The sequence below is a fragment of the Syngnathus acus genome, chromosome 5, assembly GCF_901709675.1.
Source record: "Syngnathus acus chromosome 5, fSynAcu1.2, whole genome shotgun sequence".
NCBI classification, from domain to species: Eukaryota; Metazoa; Chordata; class Actinopteri; order Syngnathiformes; family Syngnathidae; genus Syngnathus; species Syngnathus acus.
In genome coordinates, this window is record NC_051091.1 from 14,332,568 (window position 1) to 14,344,646 (window position 12,079).

A 12,079-nucleotide genomic window follows, 5' to 3' on the forward strand; every position below is an offset into this window, starting at 1 on the left:
CTTACACATGAAGGTACTGAGAATTGAGTAGAGAGGGGAGGGAGTGCTTTTTGATGGAACATGAGTGAAAGCAGGCCGCGGCAGATGTCACGCTGACACGAGGCGACAGACGTCGCACGATAAATTAAGCGTCGGAAAATTAGGGAGTCGATGAAGCATTTCTGAGAAAGCGTTGCTTCCGTGAGCACAGAGTAGCTAGCATCCATGAGAATCAGGATGAGAATCTCTGGGAACACGAAAGCATCTCTGGGAAGATGGACATATTCCGGATGACAAGGCATGTTGCACAAGCAGGTGGATGTCACAGTCTATTTTTAAAATAGTCATGGGAAGTGGACTGAGCCCAAATCAGTATAAAAAGGTGATCCAACAGAGGGCGAGGCTTCTTTTGGTCCAAAGGGACGAAATGCTGTCCGATTGCGCGAAACGTCCTTTATAAAAAGATAGATTTTTCATTCTTACTTAGATTAAACCAGGGTCTGTTAGAACGAATTTATACTATCTTCAATTTGGACTTAGTCAAAATTTGAGCTTTGGAAAGGAGAAGAGAAAAGGACAAGCACAGAGAAAAAGAATGCCAATTTAGGACAGCACTTCTCTTCCCCGTGGTCACTTAGATTTTTATAGAGATTTTGGAATTAGCTGACCTGATCACTCACTGATCATAATTAGCCATTTATTTTTTAAGATATACGTATATCCTCTTTTTATACACATTTTGAGCTTTACAATCGAGAGAACTTCGAGAACAGACAATATGGAAGACATGAGTTTGGTGAGTGAATTCAATCTTGTTTGTAAGAATAATTAAGACTTGTATTGCTTATTCTTTTTCTATAATAAATGATGATTTTTAATCTTTTAAATTCGATTGAGATTGAACTTCTAATTAACCTTTTTTCTTTATCTTCTATTATCTTAAATAATTAACTTTCGATTAAGGGATTGTTTAGAAGCATTAGGTTTGAGACTAACTGCTGACATTTAATCTTTTAATTTCGAATAACAGTGATTTTCTATTTAACCTTTTTCTCTAACTTCTATTATCTTAAATCATTAAATTTCGATTAGGGGATTGTTTAAAAGCGTTAGGCTCAAGACTAACTGCTGACATTTAATCTTTTAATTTCGAATAAAAGTGATTTTCTATTTAAACTTTCAATTAAGGGATTGTTTAAAAGCGTAGGCTAAAGACTAACTGCTGACATTTAATCTTTTAATTTCGAATAAAGTGATTTTCTATTTAAACCTTTTTTCTTTGACTTCTATTATCCTGAATCATTAACTTTCGATTAAGGGATTGTTTAGAAGCATTAGGTTTGAGACTAACTGCTGACATTTAATCTTTTAATTTCGAATCACAGTGATTTTCAATTTAACCTTTTTTCTTTAACTTCTATTATCTTAAATCATTAAATTTCGATTAAGGGATTGTTTAAAAGCGTTAGGCTCAAGACTAACTGCTGACATTTAATCTTTTAATTTCGAATAAGAGTGATTTTCTATTTAAACCTTTTTTCTTTAACTTCTATTATCTTAAATCATTAACTTTCGATTAAGGGATTGTTTAGAAGCATTAGGTTTGAGACTAACTGCTGACATTTAATCTTTTAATTTCGAATAACAGTGATTTTCTATTTAACCTTTTTCTTTAACTGCTATTATCTTAAATCATTAAATTTCGATTAGGGGATTGTTTAAAAGCGTTAGGCTCAAAACTAACTGCTGACATTTAATCTTTTAATTTCGAGTAGCAGTGATTTTCTATTTAACCTTTTTTCTTTAACTTCTATTATCTTAAATCATTAAATTTCAATTAGGGGATTGTTTTAAAAGCGTTAGGCTCAAGACTAACTGCTGACATTAATCTTTTAATTTTGAATAAAAGTGATTTTCTATTTAAACCTTTTTTCTTTAACTTCTATTATTTTAAATCATTAACTTTCGATAGGGGATTGTTTAGAAGCATTAGGTTTGAGATTAACTGCTGACATTTAATCTTTTAATTTCGAATAACCAGTGATTTTCTATTTAACCTTTTTCTTTAACTTCTATTATCTTAAATCATTGAATTTCAATTAGGGGATTGTTTAAAAGCGTAGGCTCAAGACTAACTGCTGACATTTAATCTTTTAATTTCAATAAAAGTGATTTTCTATTTAATCTTTTTTCTTCATTTCTAGTATCCTATATCATAGAATTTCAATTATATGATTGACGACTTAATCTTTTCTCTCCATCCATCCATTTTCTGAACCGCTTAGTCCCCACGGGGGTCGCGGGAGTGCTGGAGCCTATCCCAGCCGTCATCGGGCAGTAGGCGGGGGACACCCTGAACCGGTTGCCAGCCAATCGCAGGGCACACAGAGACAAACAACCATCTGCACTCGCACTCACACCTAAGGACAATTTGGAGTCTTCAATCGGCCTACCAAGCATGTTTTTGAGATGTGGGAGGAAACCGGAGTGCCCGGAGAAAACCCACGCGGGCCCGGGGAGAACATGCAAACTCCACACAGGGTGGAATCGAACCCGCACCCTCCTAACTGTGAGGCGGACGTGCTACCCAGTGCGCCGCCGAGCCGCCTAATCTTTTCTATCTGAATTAAATTAAATACTGGGGACATGTTAATCTTATAAACCTTATCTCTCTTTTCTTATTCTATCTTAGTCATATTGTAAACCGTTGAGTTCTTTTTTAAGTGAAGACAGCGTTAATCCTGACATCAAGGAGTGTCAGATCTGGTTCGAAACCGTTATCTGAAGCTCAGCTAGTGTGAGTGTACGCTAGTGAAAATAAACAAGTTCCCGCGGTCTTAACAAAGACAGCTAAACTATTCCGAGTGGATAACAAAAGCAACAATCTTAATAGGAGAAAGAGACGCTGCCGACAGCCGCGATTGAGGAGATCCTGGGTCTCGACAAAGTAGTTACTCAACCCTCGGGTTTCTTTGATTTCAGCGGGACTGGCGTCTGAAGAGATGGAATTGATATAGCAATAGATTAGTTACCTGAACAGCGGTGAGACTCAAAACGAATCCTCTCTCCGAACCGGCTTAAATAAATTCACGTCCCCCCTGCATACTGCGTTACAGCAGAGGGGTTCAAGTACAGAATTTTACCCTTTAAACGGAGAGCCGGTCACTTACATTGATAAGTGCACGATTGACATGTGGCGCCCAAACATTTAATCGCTACAAATGATGGATTGCGAAGTAAATTAAAAAACTCGTAGTTCAATCATAAGCACAGAAGAACCCAGGGTGGAATTGTTCTTGGTTTTTCTTCCCAAGACTACCGGAATTCCACTCATTGATAAATGTCATGTCAAACGGCCTTAATTGACACATAGAGTCTCTTTAAGAAATAGTGCTTTTTAAAAAAATAAAAAAACTTTTTGTTAAACACCTGGTGAAGGGCTTAGTTACAAAAAGGAATGGTGCTATTTGTGTCATTGTGAACGGTGGCTGGTATCACTCAAACAAAGCATTGTAGTAGGAATGATTTTCACCTGAATTTATAAATATTTTTATCGCTAGGAGAAAGCGAAGTAGTGAAGCGGAAAAAGAGAAAAGCAAGAAAGCTTATTTTTCGCGAGTGGTACTAGCACTAGGGGACGTAAGTGCGGAAAGAAGCAGACACAGCTTCAAAGACATAGCCTGAAGTTATTAAAAAAGGAAAGTCCCACCGTTGAGGACATCAACAGGCAAGGTAAAAAATAAAATACTTGAGTTGGTGGTCCTAGTTGAGTAAAGGCGACGCATAAAGTGCCGTAGAGTAACTAAGGAGCTGGAAGTACGTCCCTGACCCCGACGCGCAAGGGAAGGCCTCGGAAAAGATACAGCTCCGACCTACAGGTAAGTTTAAGGCTATTCAGAACATAATTTCTAGCAGTAGTAAAGGATCAGACCCAATATCCGGTCCCCCAGAAGGGGGAGCCAGACCGGAGGTGTCTGACCCTGAGATAATAGAACAACATAAGCAACCAGTTTGTGTGATACTCTATGGAGGAGGCTTAGGAAGCTGGCCTCCGGAGTGGGCTACTAAAATAGTTGAATGAAACCCGTCGACAAGGCCGGACAGTCTCCCAATGACAGTGAGAGCGGCTGTCGAAGAACACGGAAATTTTTATGTTGAACAGTCAGGAAATGACGCGTTACTGACTATGGTAACTGCCCACCCAAAAAAAGCTTATACCCGAAGGGAGGCACCGGAGTGGTGTGAATGGGGGGCAAGGAAGATGGAGGAACTTAACATCATTAAACTAGTTAGTACAAGCCAGGAATTAGATCCTGTAGTGAAGATGTTGGCTAAAGAAGCTGGCATTGAATGCGGGCTAACATCCCCAGCAATCACAGATGTAAGAGCAGCACCTCGTTATAATGAATATTTGTGCTTTTTGGAAAGAATAAAACATGTAGCAGAGAAAAGAGCAGAGCTTCCAGTTTTCTCTAGTGAAGAAGATGTAACTCTAGAGACACTATTTGATGACAGACAAGTGACGAGTCACGAAAGCATAGACAAGGATTGGCAGGAGAGAGCAGGGTTGGGAAAGGGTATTCTCCTTCAGAGGATGAATCCCCTGTTCAGAAATGACCCCTTGCCATCCTTGCCTGATGAGGCTACAAAGAAAATTAATCTTGGAAATTGCATTTTGATTTGCCAGTTTGTAGGCGATATCATACTCACCAACGAAAAATACCGACCATTGAGCAACCTTTTAGTTCAACATTGAGACTAATGGCCGGAGAAGAATATGTAAAAGAATTGCGCGATGCAAGAAAGCAGGCCGAAACGACCCAGAAGGTCCAAGTGTCATTTTTACAGGTGGCGGTAGGTCAACCTATTATATGGTAGTACATGCCGTCATACAAAGGTGGCAGCCAAACTTGTAATGACAAAAACCCTTGAGAAAGGTGTAGATGCAGCCATCGAAAAGGGAGCCAGGAGAGTTATAATAGATGTAAACAGAGTTAAATCTGGATACATGTCATGGAAAGTAGCAGAAAACAGCCGTGGTAGGGGCCTTAGGCTGCAAATATCCACCCCGGTCACTGTAATAGAAGGACTGGAGTTTGTGGTAGCTATATCAGCTTCATAACGGAGGGAAAGAGAGAGTAGGGCTTTGGAGGCCACTTATGGACAAGCATTGCAAGTGGCCAGAGCACAGCGGAAAATGCAAAAAAACGCAACAGCAACAAGGTCCAGCGAACTCTCCCCAACCCACGTCAAGTACAACCTCTGACAGGCAAGGAAAGCAGTAAAGCCTACATCCCACCCAAGAGCAAGAAAATCAAGGTCACCATCTCCAAAAACTGAAGAAAACAAAACAGGGGGCGGAAAAACAGTAACCGGACCAGGGGAACTACCGGCTTCAACGCCAAGCGGAATACCGGTGACCCAACTGGATTTGAAGGCTCATACCGAGCACTACCAAACGCTACTCCCATGAACAGATCAAGCGATCAACAAAGGCCAGTTCATCCAGCGACGGCACAAGTAGCTGAAGCGGTGGTCACCAATCATGAGCCCGCGTCCAGTGAAAGTGGAAGTGAAGACGAAGATGAACAAGGAAATGACGGAGACAATGAATCTGTCGCTTCTGGAGATGACTTGGTCGCCGAAACAGATGAACATGGAATAGAAGATGGCTCTGTAATGTCAGCAACGGTACCTTCAGATCCAAACAACCCTCCGCAGGCAACGGTGAGAGGGGGGATCCGGAGAGGAGTAAAGAAACAACAGCCAAATATTGGCATTTACCAAGCTTCAGAGAGACTGGCAAGAAATGTACAACTTGGATGGGTTGAAACCAAAGATGGACCTAAGACCTACATCCCTGAAGTAAGGCAAAAAGTGTATCCTTATCCACAATCCTGGTTAGAGAAAATGGATGAAAATGTTATTTTCCCGGTAAAAGTAACTTACAGGGAGGCATTGAATGTGTTAAACACACCGGCCTACAATACCCTAGTGAGTTACACAGACATGACAAAGAACTTCAGAGAAGGATTTGTGACAGTAATATAGGATGTACTCCTTCGAAGACTTCAACAATCAGTTTACGATACAGCTCAAACGGAGTTGTGGGCAAGTGATGACCTGGATACGGACAACAATACCATCGTTGCGACAGCGCAGACTACAAATAAGAAGACCCCCACTAATCCGCCCCGAACGCACGGCACCCAAGCAACTTTAGCTAATTCCAACGGAGCCACATCGCAAAGTGACCCTGAACGGGACACGCGAGCCTTCAAGACTCTAAAAGGTATGGTTTGCGCCAAATATCAGAAGGAAACCATCAAAGAATGTTTACTGGCGACTTGGCCAGTTATTAAAGATGGCCCGGCAGGAGAATTGGAAAAGAAAATGTGGTTACAGTATGTCACAGCTGAGGCAATAGGCCCGGGAGACACGGCGTAGGAAGCCTATGAGAGGTGGGTGGATGACGAGGAAGAAGATGAAGATGCACATGTCGCTAGGGCAAAAGAAGCGCTTAAACGAAGCCTCACTTTGTTAAATGTGTGGCATAAGTTGAAGCAAGTAGTCATCCCAAATAGATATATGAGAGTTTTAAGGGTGGTTACAGAACACAAATACATGACATTTGTCAAATTAGGTCCAGATGCCAATATGGCTCGGATAGAAGAAGCCATAAGGAAATGGGACGGAGTGACTAAACACTACAACGAGATAAGAAAAACAGATCCTGCAAGTAACCTTCGCCCTCGCGACAAGGAGACCCAAAACGAACAAAAATTTCAGCAAAAGTAAAAAATAAGGATCAAGAGGCTAACGCTCAAATTAAACCCAAGATAACATACAGCAAGACGAACCCGACAGGCTATATGCCCAGTGAAGATTATAGAAAAATGACACCAGAAGAACGAAAGGCCCTAGCGGAGGCTCGCAAGTCAACTGCCTCCGCTGGGCCCGGACGATGAAAAAGAAAGAGGCGCGGGTCACCTTGAAGGGTGTTTATCGGGTAGGGGATGAACTTTATGTTAAAATAAAGGAATCTCCTATCTGGTGGATACCGGAGCACAGGTGTCAATGACCCGCAAAGCCTTACAAAAAAATTGGACACCTGAAGGTTAGACTTGCGAATTGAAAAGTAACCACAATGCCGGTAGGAATTTGGAATGGTATATTGTGGGTCATAGGACCATATAATTTGTTAACATTAAAAGACGCAGAAGATTGGAACAAACCAAAAAACAAAAAAAGATTGAAGGAAAGACTAAAAGAATCAAAGTTAAGGATTGTCCAAATTGAACCTGCAAAAACGAATACTCCCGGGCAGTGGTATAAGCCTGTGGACATCCCTGCCGTACGAGAAAAAAACGTCCAAGAATGTAACCTATCCCCAGAAGGAAGGGAGCGCCTAAACAAAATAATAAAAAAAGTGGCTGTGGCCCGATTCAAGAACGACTGCGGGGACCTTGGAACAAAATACATGCACACAATCGAAGGAGGAGTACATCCACCAGTAAGACAATACCCCCTAAACCCTGAGGCAGTCATAGAGATGGGAACAATTGTGAAAGAACTGTTACAACTTGGCATTATAAGAGAAGAGGCTAACCCCATAACCAATAGCCCAATTCAGGCTGTGAAAAAACCTGAGTCGGCGGGAGGAGGCTGGAGGCCAGTCATCAACTTCAAAGCTTTGAACCGCCGGACGGTGGCTAACAAAGTGAGCCTCGTTAATCCCCAAGCATCCCTCAAGACCTTGAAGGTGCGAAAATACGAGTCATGTATTGATCTGGCTAATGGATTTTTCTCATTGAGATTGGCCAAGGCTTCACAAGGAAAGACGGCGTTCACGCACAAAGGAAAGTCGTATGTGTGGCAAAGTTTCCCTCAAGGATACAAGAACCCTCCAAATGTGTTTCAATCAGCCGTTTTGCGAGTACTCGAAGGCTTGGAAGTGACAGTCTACATTGATGATGTGTTCGTAGCCAACGACACGGAAGAAGAACGTTTGGACTTGTTACAAAAAGTAATTGAGCGGATTACAACCGCAGGACTCAAACTAAACCTCAATAAGTGTCAATTGGCCCGATTCCAAGTAGACTACCTGGGATTTCAGGTTGGAAAAGATCTTGGCATCTGAGACGGATTTCGGCAGAAATTGGAGCAAATACAGCCTCCCACTACAGAAAGAGTTACAACGGATACTTGGACTCTGTAACTATGTTCGCGATCATGTTCCCTATTATCAGAAGCATGCAAAACCGTTACATGCATGCTTGAAGAAAAACGCTGAAGGAAAGACAACAAGGAGGTGGTAATGGTCGCCAAATGACCAACAGAGCTTAGAAGATTTAATTCAAGCCGTTCAAGAAGCAGTACGGCTTGAACCCAGAAGTTTCAATGCAAAGTTGGTGGCCAATGTGCTTTGCGAAGAGAACGATGCAATGGTGTCAGTCAGTAACGAAGGTGCAGGCTTGATAGCCCTATGGACCTACACCCTATCCAGTGTAGAAATGAAGTATCCCCAAGAGGAGAAAGAATTGGCAGTGTTGGCCAAATACTGGAGCAGTCTGAAAGATCTAGCCCAAGGACAGGGGATCAAGGTCATAATGCAGAGCTAAGTCCATCGATTCCTGAGAAAGACCACCATCGAAAGCACAAAGGCGACCAACACAAGATGGGGCAGGTGGGAGGACATCCTACTGGACCCTGATTTGGAAATTGGACCGGCAAAAACCTCGGCCAAAAAACAGACATTGAAAAAGGAAGCGAAAGGAGAAACTCCCTATGAATGGGTTCTATACACAGACGGATCAAAAAAGGAAGGAGACCTCAGAGCCTATTGGGGCTTCATTCTTAAAATAACGATAAAGAGTGTTGCCGTCGTCGAGGTCAAGTACCCGGCAGCGCACAAGCAGGAGAGGTAACGGCGGTGCTGGAAGGACTGTTGGAGGCTGTGAAAAAAAGAAACCTTTTTGTTTTGTAGTTCAAAAAGGGCTTTATTCAAGCACACTTTAAATGTTCTGTGTAATTATTATTTTTTTTTAAGAAAGAGGTAGATTGTTAACTCCCGATGCTATGCATTGTGGGTAAGGGGGCGGTTACGGAGTGTTGCGAGTTTTTTTGCTGTTGTGTCGCTGAGTGCGGTTGAGTGAAAAACATGGCCGAACGTGTCTATGACAAGCTTTGTCGTTTATTGGAATTTACATTAACAGTTTGGTTTAAACACGACAGTTTAATCAGTTTTGAGAGAGTTGGAGTCACAATCCCGAAGGCACTCTGGGCATCGTCCCTACCAACAGGCGGCACTTGCACCGACCAATCACACAGCTAATCATCTCCATGCTTGCCTCCTGTACCTTGACCATTTTATTGTGAAGGTCAGACATCTCAAGATGGAGCGTTGCCATCCTCTCTGCTCTCAGCCCTCAGTTGCTTTACAAGGCTGAAAGTCCCCCGTTTCCAAGGGTACCAGACTATATGTTGGCTGTTGTTAGTTCCTGAGTAACTTTTATTCCCAGTAACATCAGTCTATTTTGTATACTGTTAGTTCCGCAGACTCATTATCATATTATCAATCTACACAAGTAACACACAGAATCCCTCGCTATATAACGTTTCACCTTTCCCGGCCTTGCTGCTTTATGGATTTTCTTCACAGTGCATTGTGTTATGGCTTCAGAAAAAAAACACACTACAGATTTGAGTCAGGCCGCAGTGGCACTGTCAGAGGTGCAGTGAAATACGAGTCACAAATTGTTCTACTGTATAATACGAACTTCGTATTGATGATTAAAATTATTATATTTTTGTCGTTATTTGTATGAAAGCGTTAATTCGCTTTGATTAACAAATGTTTGGGCCTGAAAACAGGTTTTGTTCTTTGATTTCAATGTTATACATGTATAATAATGGTAAAAAATAAAGGTTTATACTTCACGGATTTTGCCTATCATGGGTTCTTTTCAGAATGTAAACTCAGCTAAAAACGAGGGATTACTGTATTCACAATTATTTGCTCTCTCAATTTATTTTGACTTTTGTTTGCTGTTTTGCTGCTTTTTAAAAAAGGTAAACACAACACAAACATCACAGCGGAAAGCTGTTTAGCACACCGCCTCACAGTTTGGAGGGTGCGGGTTCGATTCCACCACCGGCCCTCCCTGTGTGTAGTTTGCATGTTTTTCCCGTGCCTGCGTGGATCCTCCGGTTTCCTCCCACATTCCAAAAACATGCTTGGCCAGCCAAGGCACTCATTGCCCATGAGTGTGAGTGTGGATGATTGTTTGTCTCTCTGTGCCCTGCGATTGGCTGGCACCGGTTCAGGGTGCCCCTCGCCTGTTGCCCGATGACAGCTGGGATATGCTTCAGCATGCCCACGACCTCCGTGGGGCCAAGCGGTAAAGATAATGAATGGATGGATGGATAACACAAAACAGTTCAACTGGTGCAAATGTACAGATATTTATATTTTAGCAAAGCAGTACAATCTGGGGAGGCTACAATCAGAGTACAATCTGGGGAGGGTCGCCACAGTCCGCGGCAAGCCTCTTCACTACGCAACCGGCCGATGGGGTCTGCGGCGAGCATTGAATCTCCTTGCTGAGCAGCTGGCCATCTGACGCTGTCCACAGCGAACCACCTCACTGTGCAGTGGGCCAGCCGACGCAGTCCGCGGCAGGCTCCTTGCTATGCGGCGTGCTAGCAGACGCAGTCCCTGGCATGTCTCCTCACTGCAGATGAGCGGAGAAACTTTGGCTGCTGATTGACGGCAGTTGTCTGCAATACAGAGACCCTTCTCTGGTTGTAAAATGAAATCCTTCTGCGAATCTTGTCTTTCAGATTTTCACAAGTTGAAGTGAACAAGCGTAGGAATGTACATATTTTAATATTAGGTACACCCAGTTTGCATCCCTCTTTGCCTCCCTATGTCTTTGCTTCCTTGTTTCTTTGCTTTCTAGTTTCCTTCCTTCTTTGCTTCTTCCTTCAATGTTTCCTTGCTTTTTTTCCTTGTTTGTTTATTGCTTCCTTGTTTCCTAGGTTTCTTTCTTGCTTGTTACTTGTTCCTTCTGCAACTTCTGCAAATTTTATAAAAAATATTTAAAAGCTTCCTTTTTTGTATCTTTTTTCCTTTTTATTTTCACATTTTCAACTGATTCAAACCACTAGTTTTTTTTTTTACATTTCAAAATAAAAGCCTGAATTCATTGTTTGCTTTATCCTCTACGTTTTTGATCATTGAAGCCATTACATTGTCAACAGGTTTTGCTCATTCCGGGTCTTTTTATATTATTCTGTTATTCATTTAAATTTTCAATCTTTTTAAGATCATTATTTTTTTCTCTTTTCAGTTCAGAGACTGCAATCCAAAGAATACTCATCCAAATGTTTCCACTGCATGACAAAGCGGAACTAAAGCGTCTTTCTTTTAAGTGGTATAAAAAGGTTAAGACGTCACTTCAGCCCCTAGGTAAGAAAAGAAGAAATGTTCAAACAAAAACGTTTATGTAAATGTAAGGCTCTTTGAGGCGCTTTGGGCATCATATGGTGTATACTAGTGCACTTCATTTGCCATTTACCATAGCTGTAGGATGAGCACTTTTTAACAAATACTCCAAATTGTGCTATTCATATTTTACGTCAATGACATGTAAATTGTTGGGTACATTTTACATTTTCATTCATTCATAAATAGGTAGTTGATTCATCCTGTGAGGGAAATCTGTCTACCCATCCCTCTATCCAGTCATCTAACCTACAGTGTCCTAAAAGAGTACTTGCCCTCTTGTCACATTTTTTTTTTTTTGATTTTCACATGTTAATATTAAGGATTGTCAAACAAATAACATGAAACAGATACCCCAAGTTTACATAAAGTGCAGTAAATATTTTTATTTCCATCCATCCGGCAATCCATCCATCCATCCATCCAAAACCAACCCTCCTCTCCTGCCCAATCCCATTACTTCCTCTTAAGCCTAAACTTTTGTCCCGCTCATTCTACTTACTCTTACTCCTCTGTGGAGACAAAGACAAAGGTTTAAGACCCCCCCCACTCACACACACACATACGGAATTTAGGAAAGTATTGGACTTGCAA

At 41.7% G+C, this 12,079-nt stretch overlaps 1 protein-coding gene and 1 long non-coding RNA gene across 4 annotated transcripts in view; one reads left to right on the plus strand and one right to left on the minus strand.

Moving 5' to 3' along the window:
* Window positions 1–12,079, plus strand: part of ano10a (anoctamin 10a) — a 221,477-nt gene that overhangs the window by 94,965 nt on the left and 114,433 nt on the right. The window contains exons 5-6 of the mRNA XM_037252069.1: window positions 10,306–10,379; window positions 11,331–11,449. Of these exons, the coding sequence (XP_037107964.1) occupies window positions 10,306–10,379; window positions 11,331–11,449 (193 nt within the window). The remainder of the gene's footprint in view (window positions 1–10,305; window positions 10,380–11,330; window positions 11,450–12,079) is intronic.
* Window positions 823–1,928, minus strand: LOC119123487. 3 transcript variants are annotated; one of them, XR_005098076.1, is made up of 2 exons: window positions 1,906–1,928; window positions 823–1,155 (listed from the first exon to the last, which is right to left on the minus strand). It is a non-coding gene; the product is annotated as an uncharacterized LOC119123487 (long non-coding RNA). The 3 variants fall into 3 exon arrangements; XR_005098078.1 differs by lacking the exon at window positions 1,906–1,928 and adding an exon at window positions 1,774–1,813; XR_005098077.1 differs by lacking the exon at window positions 1,906–1,928 and adding an exon at window positions 1,513–1,525.